The sequence below is a fragment of the Sinocyclocheilus rhinocerous genome, unplaced genomic scaffold (genome assembly GCF_001515625.1).
Source record: "Sinocyclocheilus rhinocerous isolate Xijiao unplaced genomic scaffold, SAMN03320098_v1.1 scaffold50, whole genome shotgun sequence".
NCBI classification, from domain to species: domain Eukaryota; kingdom Metazoa; phylum Chordata; class Actinopteri; order Cypriniformes; family Cyprinidae; genus Sinocyclocheilus; species Sinocyclocheilus rhinocerous.
Window position 1 is genome coordinate 1,064,592 of NW_015641057.1, and position 17,127 is coordinate 1,081,718.

Sequence of the window (17,127 nt, forward strand, 5' to 3'; positions counted from 1 at the left end):
TGAAGCCTAAAGTAGGCGGAGCCGGCCGTCGCCATCTTGGCAGCGCGTCGCTCGATTATTTTCCCATAATCGAAAATGGGCAAAGAGGCGGGAGCTCGTTGCTGAAGCCACACCCACCTAGCTCAACGGTGGTGACAGCAGCGGCAATCCACCGGTCACTCAAGTGGCCACGCCCTTAATTATGCAGAATTTTAAGGCTTAATATAATTTAAATGGATGAGTTATAAAAAAATTCACCCCCCTCACAGTTGTCAAGGGCAAAATTAGCTGTATAGACCAAAATCATTTTTTGAACCAGGCTGTAAACATGTTTTTTTTCTGCTGTAAAGTTGGGCATTTTAACATGGGGAGTCTATGGGACTGACTACCTTTTGCAACCAGCCTCTAGCGGCCAGTTGACGAATTACAGTTTAAGTCACTTCCGTGTTGGCTTCACGAGAGAGAGCGGGAGGTTGCCGCTTGTTTAAAACACATAAATAACGCAGTACATATCAAACGATCTGTAAGAAGAGACAACGCAATAGTGATCACGTAATGAAAACAGTTACTCACACTTTTATTGCGGCATCACTGTCGGATCCAATATAGTCGACACAGCATCATCTTTTAGTTTCAATCTTTTTGAAAATATCGCGTCGAATTGTGTGGCTCCGGTTACTGACGTAACCTCGGTTCCCTGAGATAAGGGAACAAGCATTGTGTCGCTGATGCTATAAGTAATTGTAAACAAATTTGCTGTAAAATGAAGTAAACAAAGGACCGAGTTCTTACTGAGCAGTCTGGAACTTCAATAAAAATAAAGTTCATCCACTCTTTCCTAATGTTGGGCTACGCAATATCGCGTTCATAATCGCAGGCGATACATCGGTGATAATGAACACGATATTGCGTAGCTTGTCAGTGAACTACGGCTCTGTGTAGTAAATGCCGCTCCATTTGAAAGCAGGTGCTGGAGATTTACTACTAATCACAGAACCGGCTTTACTGACGAGATGCGCATGATAATCGCATTCAATTATTTGCACAGCCCTAGAAGGAAGGCAACGCAAACGCTGTTTTTCCTACAAATTGGCACTGCAGAGCGTCCTGTTGTTTTCAGAGCCATCTTTATCGTTTTGTTTCTGCGTAGACCTGCACGTTCGCCTCCCTGGTAAACACTGTGTGCGAATCGGTGGGCGGGGCAAAACAGGCAGTGATGTCGATCTTCTTGCGGGGTTTATCCACACTATTACATCATAGATAGGAATATTACAAAAGCTGTTGTTTTGGCAGACTGCCTTCAATATAAGTTGTTTTTACACTAATGACAAAGTTTTAAGTTCTGAAACTTACAGGATGCTTTTATAGTACAATGACCTCTTATGTCAATATGTCAAAAGATCAAGGGAATTTTGGTTTCTCAGTTCATGACCCCTTTAAAGTCAGTGATAAATGGAATTTCACCCTAAATATTTTGTAAATGCATGATATTGATCTTACAGTGAATGATGCATTGATTTTTTTTTTTGACCTCATAATATTTACAAAAAAATATCAACTAAATCATCTGGTGAAAACGCCAGACTTCTCCAATCATTTTGTCCACTTAAACTCCACCCTTCTCATACAAACGATTGTAATCTTGCATTCAGATCTCCCTCCATCCAATCAACAACCAATGGACTGAACAGAGTTCCCATCCTATATATTTTTTTCTGTTCCAAGAATCTGGTTCACTCGGATGTACATCACAATACAGAAGAAAAGGCCTACTTCCATTACATCGTGACTTTAATACGCACGATTGATTACTGCATGTTATTCTGAAGAACAAAAATCATTGTCATCTTTCATCCCAGGCTTTCCTTTTCTGCTGGCATTATGTGGGCCAAAAATAACCATAGCAAATAGCCAAACAGCTATTTAGTCTCTGATTTAGGCTACTGTTATGGATAATACAGACTTTCATTAGTAACCAGTAATTTAATGTCAGTTACCAGTAATCTAGGTTACTGCAATAATAGCAAATGACAATGGATTTTTGAAAAAGCCACTGCGATATATCAAGATGCTCTTGAGGGTGAACTTATTTGTAATAGTAAACCCAAGATATAGTATTTTTATTGTTTTACAATGTGTCATAACTGATATTGTGCTCTTCCATCATAACCAGGTGAACAGTAAAGGTTATAAGGTGTATGGCGAAGCAAGCAGTGTATGTGGAACCATCACGATTAACAAAAGAAAGGTAAATGACCAGTCATATGAACATTTAGTGTTAATATTTGCATTTGGTGTGAATTAATCTCACTGTACACTGTAGAATCCTTCAGTTGAGAATTGGGGTTGTTTAGTCTTCAAGCAGGTGCATCATATATTTTTTTCTATATGTTTTCAGCTCTAGCAAATGTACACTATCATTCAAAAGTTTGGGGTCTTTAAGATTTTTAAATATTTTTGAAGGAAGTCTCTTAAGCTTACCAAAGCTTCAATTATTTGATTAAAAACATTGTAAGTGTCTGTCCTGTCTCTTCCAAGCAATTTAGTGCGTCCTTCTTGAACAAAAGTGTTGATTTCTGTCAACAAATAAAAAATTAAATATCTTTGCACCAAACGTATGAATGGTAATGTTAGTGTATCTTTAATATTTGCCAGCCTGCTCAAACATATATTGTTGACATTGGTACTTTATTGTCTATTGTTATAGAATATTTTGTTGTTTAAAGTGTTTTGCTTGTCATATAAGGGTACCTGTACAATGTCTTAACATTGATGAAATCCTTTGTCGTCTCTTGTTAGTTTGAGGAGATGAACAGTGAGTTGGAGGAGAAGAGGGAGCTGGCGGAGAATCGGCTTAGTGAGCTCCAGAAGCTCCAGCAGGACCTGCAGACGGTTTACCAGGAGAACAATAACATGAAGGTAAAGCCCTCGAGACCACATACACCATTAACTTGTCAGATCCATCTTATGTTTATTGTGAGTATTGCCTCCTGCTCAGGCAATACCAGATTAAATATGATCTTCAGAGGCAGTCAACTGTTCAGCTCTTCAGAGTGGAAAATGACAAACCCCACACTTTCACATCTTGTCCTTGAAAGAAAGCTCCTTATCGGCTAACACTTGAAGACACAGATACTCTGGAACAGAGTAAAACACTTCCTTAGTATCAGTGGAATTTTCTGCAGCTTCCTGTATTGAAACATAATTGTAGAATAGTAATAACAAAAGATTATTCAAAATAAATGTGAAATGGAATTGTTTAATGAAATTAATAGGAAATGAATGAATAAGAATGTAAAAATTGTGTGGTAGCAGTAATATAATAATGAAATATATCACAGGTTTCTGTGTTTTATGTATTTTAAGCATTCTTAGACCATAATATTAAGGCCACCAAGTTGATGTTTGGGGTCAGTAAGATTATTTATTTATTTTTAGAACGAATGCTTTTATTTGAAAGGATGCCCTAAATTGATCAAAAGTGATAGAAATCTTTTGTAACATTATAAATGTTTGTACTTTTTCAAATAAATCCTATTCTTTGAACTTTCAAAGGATTCATCAATGAATCCTGCAAAAAAAAAAAAAAAAAATCATGGTTTCCACAAAGATATTAAGTAGCACAACTGTTTTCAACATTGTTAATAAGAAATGTTTCTTCAAATCAACATATTAGAATGATTTCTGAAGATCATGTGACACTGAAGACTGGAGTAATGATGCTGAAAGTATAGCTTTGCATCACAGGAATAAATTACATTTTAAAAATGTATTCAGATTTCACAATATTACTGTTTTTACTCAAATAAATGTAGCTGTAAGAGATTTCTTGGTGAGAAAAATCATACTAACCCCAAACTTTTGAACGGTAGTTCACTTTATAATGTTGTTCGAATCATTCATATTCACTAAGAAGACATGCATTGTTGTCTCTGTCAGGTGGAGCTGTTGTCCAGGGCTGAGGAGGTGGCCAAAGAGAGCGCCGAGTATCGCTGTCTGCAGTCTCAGTTCTCTGTGCTCTATAATGAATCACTGGTGCTGAAATCTCAGCTGGACGAGACCAAAGCTCGACTCAACACGACCAGGACCGCCCGCCTGCGCCAGCTGGACCACATGGAGGTACATGGAGTGATAATGTGAATAAACAGTGAATTCAATTATGTTAGATGATGCAGGCTCATATACAGAGGCTGGTTGGCTGTACACCTCAGTGATGGGTCACAATTTGTGGCTGTTATTGTCATTAAAGCATGAGTCAGATGGTAATTTCTGTGTGTTTATTTCAGAATGACGAGGTGTCCTTGCAGCGCAAGGTCCGTACTGAAGTGATTCAGTTGGAAGACACGTTAGCACAGGTGCGCAAGGAGTACGAGATGCTCAGGATCGAATTTGAGCAGACATTAGCTGCTAATGAACAAGCAGGTAATCTTCCTCTGCTCTCTTTATAATGATTTTGGTCTCTTTTTGCTTAGATCAGCTTTTGAATTGACTGTGTATAGTGCTCTTTGCTTCTTTCTCAGGCCCAATAAACCGTGAGATGAGACATCTGATCAGTACACTGCAGACTCATAACCAGCAGCTGAAGGGAGAGGTGGTTAAATACAAACTCAGACTGAGAGAGGCTCAGCAAGAGCTCAACCAGGTTATAGCATAAACGTATTGACTCTAATATGTTTTGTTAAAAAATAAGCGGTTGCTGAAGTTTCTGTCCTCTCTTATAGCTGCGTGCTGCCAAAGGTAATGCTGCTGTCCAGTCACAGTCCAGCACAGAGATGGATGTGAAGGAGGAGACCGCCTCCCCACACACACCTGCCCTGACGGGTGACGTTACTGTGAAGACTGAGCCAGATAGCGGCTCCGCCACACCCAGCACCACTGGTACACACTCTTATCTTTACCTGTTTGCTAAGGTATTACCATTGTTAATTTTGTACTGCACCATTTGTGTTACGGATATGAGTAGTTCAACTAGTGCAGTTTGGTCAGAAGAGGTTTGTTACTTTCTATTAAATATGTAAGTAATTTTTAATATGATGTTGGATGAATGTTTTTTTTTTTTTTTTTGACGTGTGTCTAATCTGTATGTGAAACTTTCTGTGCTGCCATTTTGGCCAGGACTCCCTGGTAGAAGAGATTTATATCTCAATGGGATAATTCCTGGTAAAATAAAGGATAATAATAATAATATAATTCTATTGCAAATATATTTCTTATTTATTGGAGTGTCTATTTACATTAAGTGCAAATAGCCCGCCTTGTTGGCAAAGGCTATTTACACTAACCCTGCCCACCAACGTGTGATTGGGGAAGTCAACACAACAAAAGACAATCATGTAACAACAGCTCCAGTGGCGTAGATGGTAAAACACGTGCCGTAGTCATTTTTGACATGATCGACCCGAGTTCGAATCCTTTTCGAGAACTTTTTTTTTTCTCCTTTTTCAAATCTCATATCACATCGGAAGGGCATGTGTTTTCAATGAAAATTATGGAAATAATAAAAAATGTGAAAATAAAGTATCGGGTAGGGTTAGGGTAGGTGTAGGAAGAGATTTATTGTTCCAATAAGGTGGCGTCCATTTAATAATTTGAATTAAAATGATAATTTACACTCAATACGTTATTGCATACTAATGTACTACAATACAGAGGTGCAGATAATTGCCACTATTTGCATTAAGTAGTATAAATAGCAGAAAATCCTGCTATTTTAACATTGTGTAAATAGAATCCATTGCTTTCCACTGATCCATTGGTTTTTCTTTTGTTAATGAAAGTGATTTGAGTTGATTTTTGTAAAGAGTAAATCCCAAATCGTTCAACCCCAAAAAGTATTGTTCGCTCTCAAAAAAAGACTTCAGAGACATTTTACTATTTTTTTTTAATGATTTTTATTTTCTGTGCAAATGCACTTCTTAACAAAATTGCTCTAATCATTCTTAAGACATCTTTAGAAATTTGCTGTATATTTTCATATCTGTGAAAATATGCTCCTGTATGTTTAAAAAAAAACAAGCAATGTCGGTTTTTTCCCGTGTGGTGCTGCTTTAATGACATGTGCTATACTGTTTTACATTGTAGAGAAGTTATAGATGGATTTATCTTTTTCTTGTATTTTAAGAATTTACATAATTATTTTCTCTTCAGGTGTAACAGTAAAGACTGAACCAGGTACAGACACAGAGACCGTAGTGAAAGAGGAGGAAAAAGAGAAAGAAAAAGAAAAGAAGGACAAGGAGAAAGAGAAGGAGCAGAGAGAAAGAGAGAGGGTGACTCGTGGGAGTACTGGAGGCATAGCGGTGAAAGAAGAGAGGGAGAAAGCCAGCACCAGCAGCAGCCAATCGGAAGACCTAACAGCTGAACGCTGCGCTGTGATTGGAGGACCCAAACGCAAGGAGATAGAGCAGCTGAAAATAGTGCGGGTGGACCTAAAGTAAGTCATTCTGCTTGATATGTTGATTATAATGGTGAAAATGACTGTGGGAAGTGCTAATAATGATAATAAGGAAGCTGATAGTAATGATGTGATTATGATACAGGAAAGCCCAAGAGTCCCAGAGGGAGATGAAGCTGTTGTTGGATATGTACCGCTCGGCACCAAAAGAACAGAGAGATAAAGTACAACTGATGGCTGCGGAGAAGAAGGCAAAGTCAGAGGTAGAATCCATATAGAGCTCAATTTGTACACTGTTGGAAGCACAACATTTTAGAATATCAGATTAGTTGAAGAAATGATCAACAGATTAATCATTTATCGAAGTAGATCAGCCATAAACTGTTTATTCTCATATTGTGTGTGTTTGTGCAGGCCGAGGAGCTCCGTCAGCGGCTGCGAGAGCTGGAGGAGAGGGAGAGGAGGGAAGGAAAGAAGATGGCAGACGAAGAGGCCCTGAGAAAGATCCGCTCGGTGGAGGAGCAGATCGATATACTCAATAAGAAACTCTCTCTGGCTAAGCAGGTAGAGCTGTGATTTACTGAGTAATGAATGACAAACATTCTGCTGGAAAATTCTCAATCGGTCACTCTCTCTCTCTCTCTCTCTCTCAGGAGGAGGATGCTTTGCTGAGTGAGATGGATGTTACTGGCCAGGCGTTTGAGGACATGCAGGAGCAGAACATTCGTCTGATGCAGCAGCTCAGAGAGAAAGATGACGCCAACTTCAAACTCATGAGCGAACGCATCAAATCCAACCAGATCCATAAACTCCTCAAAGAAGAGAAAGAGGAGCTCGCTGACCAGTTGCTCACACTCAAAACACAGGTGGGTGGGCTTGGAGTTTTGTGGTGTTTTCATCTTTGAGTGAATTGTTTGGATTACGGTGATTTGTTTTTATGATCTTCAGATTGCACAATTGTTTTGGGAAGTTGCATAGGTGTTTTTCTTTTACCTTTAATGGTAAGTTTGTTTTTTTACATTATTAAATGTCCATATAAAAATTATGCATACATTTCTTTAGGGAATATAAATTTCTCAAAGAGATTGAATTTAATGTAAATTACCCCTCATCAGGGCTCTATGCTTACTTTTGTTTTTAGGAGCACCTTCTAATCAATAATCAAAAATAATGATCAAAAATTTGCCTTTCCATTACGAGGTGATATTTGACTCCTTAAAGGTTGCTGCTGCGTTCCATTTATGACGTATTGACACAAATTTCAAAAAAAAAATGTTATTACGTCCAGTGTAGACAGACTTTAGCTGTTGCGGCGCGACAACTGTCTCGTCTGGTGTAGACACAGTTTTACTCACCTATCGAGAAGAAACAAAGCAACCTCGGCGTCCGATCGCAGGCCTTCCGCTCCTTGAGTTCTCTCCAGCGCTGGAAAACTGATCCGATATTTACACGGGTCCTACTTCTTGCCTTATCATAAGCCTTCTTTTGTTTCGCAGACGTCTACCTCTTTTGTTTTTTATCCGTCATCTCTATCTTCCTGTCATGGCTCGGCTAATGTCTGTCCTGTGCACTGAGTGCTCTCTCGTCCCCATCATGAGTAGACACGCCCCTTACTGCTGCTTGGCTACAAGTTTGTTTTGGTACTCGGCCTGACTACACGCCCCTTACTGCTGATTGGCTACAAGTTTGTTTTGGTACTCCGCCCGACTCAGTTTTCTAAAGCATTTTTGAAAAAATACATACCCCACCTTTAAAGTGATGTACAGGGAATTTTGTTTTTACCTTTGTAATGGCATTTTTCTAACTTTATTAAAAGTATGTCATCTTTTATGTCAAATTCAAAAAAATATATTTATAAGCTTTTTAAAATGTCTAATTAAAACAACAAAATAAAAACAAGTATAATAAGAAGTATAATAAGAATAAGTTACCAATCAAATGAAATAAGTATTTTAAAAATTTGTATTATAGGTGGCACAGAAGAACACAAAGGTGGCTTGTGTGTATTTTCAGACATTTAATGAGGCTCAGAGGTCGCATGAGTGCAATTAAATTCATAAATTGATGTTGAGGTTAATGTTTTAAATATAGAAATATTAAATTATTTAAATAACAGAAAAGATACTTTAAAAATGAAACTAAAACTGCCAGTAGGTGGCAGCAAGTCACTGATTTTATCACTGAATCATTCATTGAATTGATTCGTTCGAACGGCTGATTCATTCAGGAACTAAGCAGTTGAATCACTGAGTCCCTAGATTAATTTAAAAACACCGCTGTTTGAATGGAGATGCGCAGCGGCTTAGCTGTGACTTTGTTTGCAACTATTTTCATTGATTAAATAGAGCAAAATCAGGCAATAATGTTATAGTCAGACAATGTAAGTCACTTAATATTAACTTCTTATTTAATTAACTGTTGTTTTAAATCAATATCACATTTGCAAACTCCCTTAATCATTAAAAGCTGTCACTCTCCTTAGCTCACCGCGATCTCACAAAGTTCTATTATAATCAACGAAGCTCTCTACACTGCACAGTGAATCTCTTATTTACACTCTGTCTACACTTTGTTATAATGAGAGGATATGTCTTTTTGCTATACGATTTTGCAGGTCTGAATCCTCCACATATGCTTTGGTTCCTGTTCTCCACATTTGCAACTGAGCAGTACATGAGATGTGATTTTTCTCTTTCTCTTAGGTGGATGCGCAGCTGCAGGTGGTTCGGAAGCTAGAGGAGAAAGAGCGCCTCCTGCAGGGCACCATCAGCGCTGCGGAGAGGGAGCTGGGGCTCCGCACACAAGCTTTAGACATGAATAAACGCAAGGTACAACCACATACCAGTTGCAGATGAACTCACATATATGCAATTTGTGTACTTGCAACATCATAAATACTATGTGGGGGGGAAAGTAGCAATTAAAAAACTCTTAATTGTCTCCGTCTTAATTCTGTTTTAGGCGCAGGAGTCGGTGCTGCTCTCGGAGGAGGTGCGCACTCAGCTGGAGGGGGTGCAGCAGAGGTTGAGTGCGGTCAGAGAGGAGGTGATTGAGAACAGCATTTCTCGAGAAAAGGAGTCTTTCAATGCCCGACGTGCACAGGTGCGTACATGACGATGAACCGTTGATCAACTCAATACCAGCTTTACATGTCATGTGTAACAGCCCAGCATTTTGGGGAAAAAAAGATGCAGATTTGACCTAATATTACATCATTCGATGATAAATATCTATCTATATGAATGCATGTTTGTATCAGCTTTAATGCACTTGTCAAAAAAAGTAGTTAAATGTTGAAAATGACAAAAATAAGTATTCCAATTGTATCATTACATATGCTTACAATATGCAAAGGAATGGGAAAAAGTCAAAATCAGGATTAGGCATAAATCATGTCTTCAGAATCATTCATACATATGAAAATCATCTGAGAATTGAACAAATACTTGTAACCTGGCTCAAAGGAAGATAGGAATCATGTCTTTGTGGCAGTTTTCCTGGTGATTAAGGCATAATACAAGACCTCTTCACCTTACAAATGGCAAAAATGCTACAAAATGTATTGTATTTTGTAATAAAAGGGACAGCACCCCAAAATTAAGAAGAAGCAAATATTGGATTTGATTCAGTAAATATGAAGGAAGTTTCATCAGGTGTTTAATGATGTTGAACTTCATACTGCTGGTCATCTGTCGATAGAAAGTGATATACTTTATGAATAGGGAGTAAAAATGGCTATTTTGTGCAGTTTTTGTTTAACCTGATGTTTCTATTACCTCATAGGAGGACATATCCAAACTACGCAGGAAGATAGAGAAGACCAAGAAGCCTGCGGAGAACATCCGAAATGGAGATGAGATCCTGAATGAAGAAATAAATGACTACAAGGTCATTTACGTAGTCCAGTTGTATGGAGGTACAGAAAGAGTTTTGTGTTAATGTCTTTGAAGGATCTTTTTTTTTTTTCTGTTTCACAGGCCCGGTTGACGTGTCCATGCTGCAACTCCCGTGTAAAGGACGCGGTTTTGACGAAGTGCTTCCACGTTTTCTGTTTTGAGTGCGTGAAGACGCGCTACGACACCCGTCAGAGAAAGTGCCCAAAGTGCAATGCCGCATTTGGTGCCAACGATTTCCATCGCATCTACATCGGATGAGACTCGTGATTCACGGTATCTGCATCTGTTTGGTCCAGTTGCTCCACATTGTTCAGAGGGTGGAGTTTGTCCTGTAACGTTGGGTGAACATCAACAGTTTAACATTCCACTTGTTTTTCTCTACAAAAGCGTCGGTTTAGCAGAACTAACCTGGTCACATTCCACAGGTTTGTCCAAGCCAACATTTCTCACAACATTTCTGCTGCTTGCTTCCAGGAGTGTCCTGAATGTTCGCTGACATCTTTTAAGTTAATACTGCCTCGACCAGATCTCCCATTCCACCTCAACTTTACATTTACAACCCAGAGCCAATGTGAACCCATCAACATAAGTGAGACCTGTCATTGAAAACAAACTGCCTAGTCGACTAGGCAATAGTTCATTTGCGTTTAGTTTGCTGATCAGCTGGTATTGTAATTTTTGTACTGTCTACTTTTTTTTGACTGCCTGTAGTGATGGTTGTGCAACTGCTTTATTGAAATCCATTAAAATATTGAAATGTATTGACATTGTTTCTTTATGCTTTATTTAAGTTGTCACTAATGTGATTTAGCTGATGCTTAAACAGTTTTTATAGTATATTCTTCTGGATTTATGTTCGATTAAGCATTTTATGCAATGGTGATGGTGATAGTTTATAAAGCAAACCATGTGGAGTTTAAACCTGCAACCATGTCTCTTTCCACATTGTTTTTAAATCGAAAATGGTATGATTATAATAAGTGTATGAAGTTTATTACGAAGTTCAAAAAAGGTAAGAAACAGTAGGCTAAATGCAGGAAGACTTTTTTTTTTTATCTCCCTTTCAGTAATTTAAAGTAAAACAAAAAAAAAGAAAACTAATTTGACTAGTAAAAAAAAAACTAATATGATTTTAAGTTACACTGTAATTTAAGGTGTCCTTGTTACAGTGTAATTATACCTTAATACAAGTACTGGGTAATAATTAACAAACGTAGGGTTTGGATTAGCGTTAGTTGCATGCAAATCATGCATAGTTTACTGTTATTATTACCAATGATGGGTGTAATGCATTATCAAGTAATTACTGTAATGTAATTACTTTTCCCTTGAAAGAGTAAGGGATTACACTTCATTTTTCTGTAATTTAATTGCATTAAATTCTGTATAAACTACAGAACAATTCTATATAAAACAATAGTGTGTTTAACAAAATCTAACATCTTAATTTAAAATGTATGTTTTTCGTCTAACCTTTCCCTTTAAATACTTTGGTCATTCAAGAATAAGTTATGCAACTTTTTATTTCATTTAAAATTGTATTTATTTGAATGAATTAAAAGAGCAGTTACATGTCAATCCTTGTATTGTTCAAATAGCCAAGGTTGATATAGCTAGAATTTAGAAAGTAAGGGGTTACACTTTATTTCAAGGTGTCCTTGTTACGGTGTAATTCTATATTTAAGTACGGAGTAATATTAATTAACTACGTGTACTTGCTACATGGTTAGGATTAGGGTTTGGCTTCGGGTTACTTGCATGTAGTTATGCATAATTTATTGTTTAACAGTAAGTACATGTAACAAGGACGCCGTAAAATAAAGTGTTACCGAAAGTAATTAGTAAGAAGCAAGCCAATACTTTTTAAAGAGACAGTAAGTACAGTAATCCAATTAGGCTTACACTGTTAAAGATAAAGTATCTAGTAATTAATTACTTTTTAGAGTAACTTACCCAATACAATAAGTAGCCTGAATGTAACAAGGACACCGTAAAATTAAGTGTTTAATAATTGTGAGTGTAATGTCCAATACTTTTTACAGAGACAGTAAGTACAGTAATCCAATTAGGCTTACACTGTTAAAGATAATTAAGTATCTAGTAATTAATTACTTTTTAGAGTAACTTACCCAATACAATAAGTAGCCTGAATGTAACAAGGACACCGTAAATCGTCTAAAACACTAACACACCTCGTGTCTCGTCTATTAGAGCGATACTAGTTCCAGCAGCACCGTGTGAACGGGTTTCTCGTGCCTGGCACAGGAATGCAGGAGGCGGAGGCATAACCGCATGTCTGTAGTCAAACAGCCGTCTCCAAACTTTACTCCATCGTGCAGCCCGCAGCTCCTCAGACACATTTAACATCCACAGATCCTCACAAACTGGATCAAGTTCGGATACTCGCTCAATAAACGCAAAAAATAGACTTTTTAAAAAAAGCAGTATATATTTTTTTGAATTAGATTGTTTCTTTAAATTAAATGGTATCTTATTTTATCTTTATCGACTTAACGCTTTGATACCATATACAGTCATCTAAACGCTATTTTTAAGTGCCCCGGCAAGAGCGTGCTTGAAGCGACTGTCGTTGAGAACTTAATTTTAGTATTATATATGAGCTCAGCTTATGCCATCTAATTGTGTTTGTTCAGTTGGGTTTTTGTTTGCTGATTGTTTTTTGACAAGCCTGAACTTGTACATCTGTTCAGCTATGAACTAGGATAGTTTTCTCATAAAGAACCAGTAGTATATTCATACATTTTTTCAAGGTTAATGAAACGCAAAGACGACCGCTAGACAAACCCGATCAGCTATTATAGTTACACATCGATTATTCAGTGTCTTTTTTCAGATCTCTCTTTTGAGCCTCGCGTTGATCCGGGTTTTTAAGGATGTCTGTCCACAACGTTGCCTCGAGAAGTTCGGAAAAGCTGCTTTTCTTTGGGTTTTTGGTTCTGGTTCGGTCGGTCTTGTGTCATGGGTTTGCTGAAGAGTTCACCTCAGGCTCTTATGATTTTGGGTCTGTTATTCTGGAGCCTCTGGACGGGTTGAGAAAATACGTGGAGTCTATTGTTGGCACCCATGTGATTGAGATCTGCGTTGAGGTAACTTTTTTTGTTATTTGTGAAAGTATCTAATGACGCATTTTTTTCACTTCCCACAGGAATATGTTGCTCATATGTGTTCACAAATATGCCATAGAGGTTGCTCTTCCATAGTTTAGGCTACTTATTTAACAGAGGTCTTGATTATTTTTCATTGACGTGACGTAACTTTGCCTCAGATGTTTAACGAGAACAGACAAAATGTAAGATTTGCCGAGTATAAATAAAATTTGATGTGGAATGTATGAGTTCATATTGAAATCATGATTGCAGAATTTGGTGCTTTGGCAAATCTGAGCGCACACTGAAACTCTAGAGGAGAAATACCAGATTACACAGGTTTTTTAGCCTCAGGAGAAACATCTGAGAAGCATGAGACTTCATGCAAAACAAAGACATCTAGACGAAACAATTGAGATTTTGAAGATATACACACACACACACACACATATATATATATATATATATATAGAGAGAGAGAGAGAGAGAGAGAGAGAGGCTACTTTTATATACATTTATAAATATTACTGGACCTTTACTTCTCTTATTCCCTAATGAATGCTTATTGTGGTATGTGGTATTCACATTTCTCTACCCACTTTTATCCCTCTCTCCTGTTGCCTCTTGACTTGTTAATCCTCTTTTAACCCTTTCCTCTCCTCCACTCATCCTTTGGCCTAATTTCCACTGCTTATGTCCCCTCAACCAACCGCCCCTCGCCTCTCTTTGACCCAGAATGCTGTGTTGTACCTTGACTCAGTGTTTGGCCCAGAGAACATCTATTCTGTTGCAATGGTAAGAACAAGTAAAAGTGTCAGAGCTCATGCCAGAGCAGTCACACAGACTGATTTGTGTACTTGTTTTGACACGCTCAAGCTCATTCTTGTGTGTTACTGTCTGTGTGAAAGCGACAACTGCTACTGAGAAAAAATGCCATAACAGGTGCGCAAGTGCTTGGTGGCTGACGCCCAGAATGGCAAACAATGCTGCTTTGTATAGTGATTATTTTCTTATTGACTTCCTTTATGAAGTCATGCACACTGTTTCTGATCGTTTGTGTTCGTCCTTTGCCAAATGAAGTGACCTTGTTCCAATGAGTGTCTATTTGATCACAAGTAATGTATGTGTGATAGCTGTGCATGTCTGCGAGTGATAAAGTTAAGCTGGATGCCCAGCTGTCATTCTGGCAGCTTTGCTTGCACACACACACACACACACTTAGCTCTATTTGTGTTGTGATGTGCTCTTGCACAAATACTATTAAAGATTATAGCCTACTACCTTACCAAACCTGCAAGTTTGCATCCCTTGAATGTATCAATCTTGATCTCAAGTCATCTGAAATGTTCTCATACTTTAAAAATAATGTTTCGGGTTCAGTACAAGTATAGCTCTGTGTATCTGCATGCTTTTTTTTTCAGAAAGTTATTTCAACTCATCCCTCCATATGTAAAACATATGTAAAAATAATGTTTTATGCACTTATCGTGGAAATATGGAAGGTTTAAAACCAGACATGCACAGCTCAGACGTCTCTTAAAACTCTTACATTGATTGTTCCATACAATAATATGTTATTTGAGCTATAAAGTTGTCCACATTGTTGTCTTAAGTGGTTCTAAACTGTTTTGCTTCAGGAGTCAGGACCCAGATTTTATATTAAAAATCAAGAGATGAACAATGAAGTACCACATTAAAACTGACTATTATTGCAAGGAAATGCATATACCTAACAATATTCAAAATTATTAATTTGATATTGGCTAATCTGAAGTGTAACTACTTTAAATGTAAAAGTAACAGTGGAAATGTGATTTACCAGCATAACATGTATAATAAACTATGAGCCAAATATTGTATTAGAGTCAGTAACATGACACTCATTCATATTTAATTATTTCAAAACTACATTAAAATTGCAATTTGTACACAATGACTTTAAACACACATCTTGATATAATTTGTAATTAAATTATTAATTTAATTATTGTAAATTTTTGGGGAGTATAAAGGAAAAAATGTCAGGGTGCTACAAATGTCCTGAGATCATAATGAAAATGAAAATGATATAATTAAAATCAAAGCAGTTTGCCATAAAAAAAAACTCAGAAAAATATTAATTGTGAAGCAGTTTTGTTAAAATATCAGAAAAAAACGTTGTTGTTTTTTTTTCGGTCAAAAGACAAAATAAATGTTTATTCCGCCCTTTTAAAAACTGATATACCTATATATTTTCTGCTAACTATGTATGATCATATAGTTAATTGCATTTTATAATTTGCAGTGTTTTCCTTGCTGTCTGTGATTCCATTAGAACAGAACTGCAACTACTAAATACCTTACCGTTTTGTTACAGTGTTGTGCCCCGTAGATATACATTGTTAGTGCATTAATGAAAACATGATTTTTGCAACCAACAGCATGTCACATACGCTGTCTATAGAATTCGCATTGAACCCTGAAACATTGCTTTAATTAAATCAGATGTGCATTGTGTCACTCTGTCAGTCAGTATTGGTTAATGATTAGCTATGGCCAGTGATCTATGAGTTGAGTTCAGATAAAGACTGCCCTCTGTAAGAAAAGAAATGTGCACTACATAGACAGGTTCTGAAATCTAATCACTTTTCTCTTCCTTCATTTTTTTCTTTAGTTTGTCGAAATGTTGCTGCAGTTTGTTGCTGAAGGAGCTGCCAGTGGACTGAATGTCATTGCTGTGTATGTATCTGAGATTCTCAGAGCAACAGGAGTCAACGGTGAGTAAAGGTCGTCTCTAGGTGTCTAGATCTAAATCCTTTAAAAAAATGTTTAACTTAAATATGCATATATATATTCTCAAAGATTAATGCAGTGTAATGAATTTTGGCAAGCTCAAGCTGTAACTCTGTTGAGTACTAACAGAGAAAGTATGTTACTGCAGCCCGTGGGCCTCGCGTAATGCTGACATAAATGACTGTGTGGCTTAGTATGTGTGGAATGTCCAAACGACAGTATTAGGAGAAAATGGGGAGAAAGAAGGTAGTATTTCATCTCAGAAACATATGGGCAGGGCCATAGCTGGGGTTTGCGGGGCCCCAGTGCAGGTTGTACCAGTGGGCCCTGTTTGAAATTGTTTAATTTGTATGTTCGTTCTATTTATTTATTTGTGCTATTTACACAATGTTTACGTTTTTACGTTTAAGTTTGTAGGTGTCCAGGTACAGAAACCGAATAATCAAATGTAAAATAGCACTGCATAGTCTTCACTGTAAAAATGAAATATACAGTCAAACCAAAATTTATTCAGACACCTTCAACATTTCTCACATTATCACAGTTTATTTGCTATAGTTTAGAAAATGGTAATAAAATATGACAAGAACATTAATTCTTGTTAAAACTACAAAGTAATTCAGTCAAGAGCAGTGAGTGATTTTCTTTCATTTCCTTAGATTAACATTACAGCAGCTAGTAAATTAGGCGTGGTCACTTTAAGAGACAATGCATCCATTATAATGATACACATCCGATTTCTTTCTCCGCTGTTTACTTTCACTTTAGACATAACCGACAGTTTTTTCAAGGATACTCTCCAAGACAAGAAGAAGCAGTTCGGTGTTCAAGCGCTTTGAGACGTGTCTCTTCTGCGTGCGCCCTGTGCGCACAGAACACCGCGCGCGGGTGCTGAATTGGGCTTTTTCACATCTTTTTCTGTTTGCATGTTTAAACTGCGATTTGTATTTGTTCGTTCATGTGTGAAGGAGAGCTCGGT

The 17,127-nt window shown here is 37.4% G+C and overlaps 2 protein-coding genes across 5 annotated transcripts in view; both read left to right on the forward strand.

The window, feature by feature from the left end:
• The window catches only part of LOC107754454 (E3 ubiquitin-protein ligase BRE1A-like), a 21,556-nt gene extending 10,547 nt beyond the window's left edge, over positions 1 to 11,009 (forward strand). The window contains exons 9-22 of one of the 3 annotated variants that reach the window (XM_016570896.1): positions 2,153 to 2,227; positions 2,779 to 2,898; positions 3,919 to 4,098; positions 4,266 to 4,401; positions 4,479 to 4,621; positions 4,701 to 4,857; positions 6,136 to 6,412; positions 6,519 to 6,636; positions 6,788 to 6,937; positions 7,027 to 7,239; positions 9,076 to 9,201; positions 9,335 to 9,475; positions 10,157 to 10,261; positions 10,351 to 11,009. In XM_016570896.1, the coding sequence (XP_016426382.1) occupies positions 2,153 to 2,227; positions 2,779 to 2,898; positions 3,919 to 4,098; positions 4,266 to 4,401; positions 4,479 to 4,621; positions 4,701 to 4,857; positions 6,136 to 6,412; positions 6,519 to 6,636; positions 6,788 to 6,937; positions 7,027 to 7,239; positions 9,076 to 9,201; positions 9,335 to 9,475; positions 10,157 to 10,261; positions 10,351 to 10,527 (2,118 nt within the window). In that variant the 3' untranslated portion in view covers positions 10,528 to 11,009. Of the gene's footprint in view, positions 1 to 2,152; positions 2,228 to 2,778; positions 2,899 to 3,918; positions 4,099 to 4,265; positions 4,402 to 4,478; positions 4,622 to 4,700; positions 4,858 to 6,126; positions 6,413 to 6,518; positions 6,637 to 6,787; positions 6,938 to 7,026; positions 7,240 to 9,075; positions 9,202 to 9,334; positions 9,476 to 10,156; positions 10,262 to 10,350 lie in introns of all 3 variants that reach the window. The other 2 variants (XM_016570894.1, XM_016570897.1) reach the window with 2 other exon arrangements.
• Positions 11,010 to 12,446: 1,437 nt separating this feature from the next.
• Positions 12,447 to 17,127, forward strand: part of si:dkey-74k8.3 (transmembrane protein 109) — a 7,489-nt gene continuing 2,808 nt past the window's right edge. The window contains exons 1-3 of one of the 2 annotated variants that reach the window (XM_016570925.1): positions 12,447 to 13,376; positions 14,112 to 14,171; positions 16,030 to 16,132. In XM_016570925.1, the coding sequence (XP_016426411.1) occupies positions 13,164 to 13,376; positions 14,112 to 14,171; positions 16,030 to 16,132 (376 nt within the window). In that variant the 5' untranslated portion in view covers positions 12,447 to 13,163. The remainder of the gene's footprint in view (positions 13,377 to 14,111; positions 14,172 to 16,029; positions 16,133 to 17,127) is intronic. The other variant, XM_016570924.1, reaches the window with a different exon arrangement.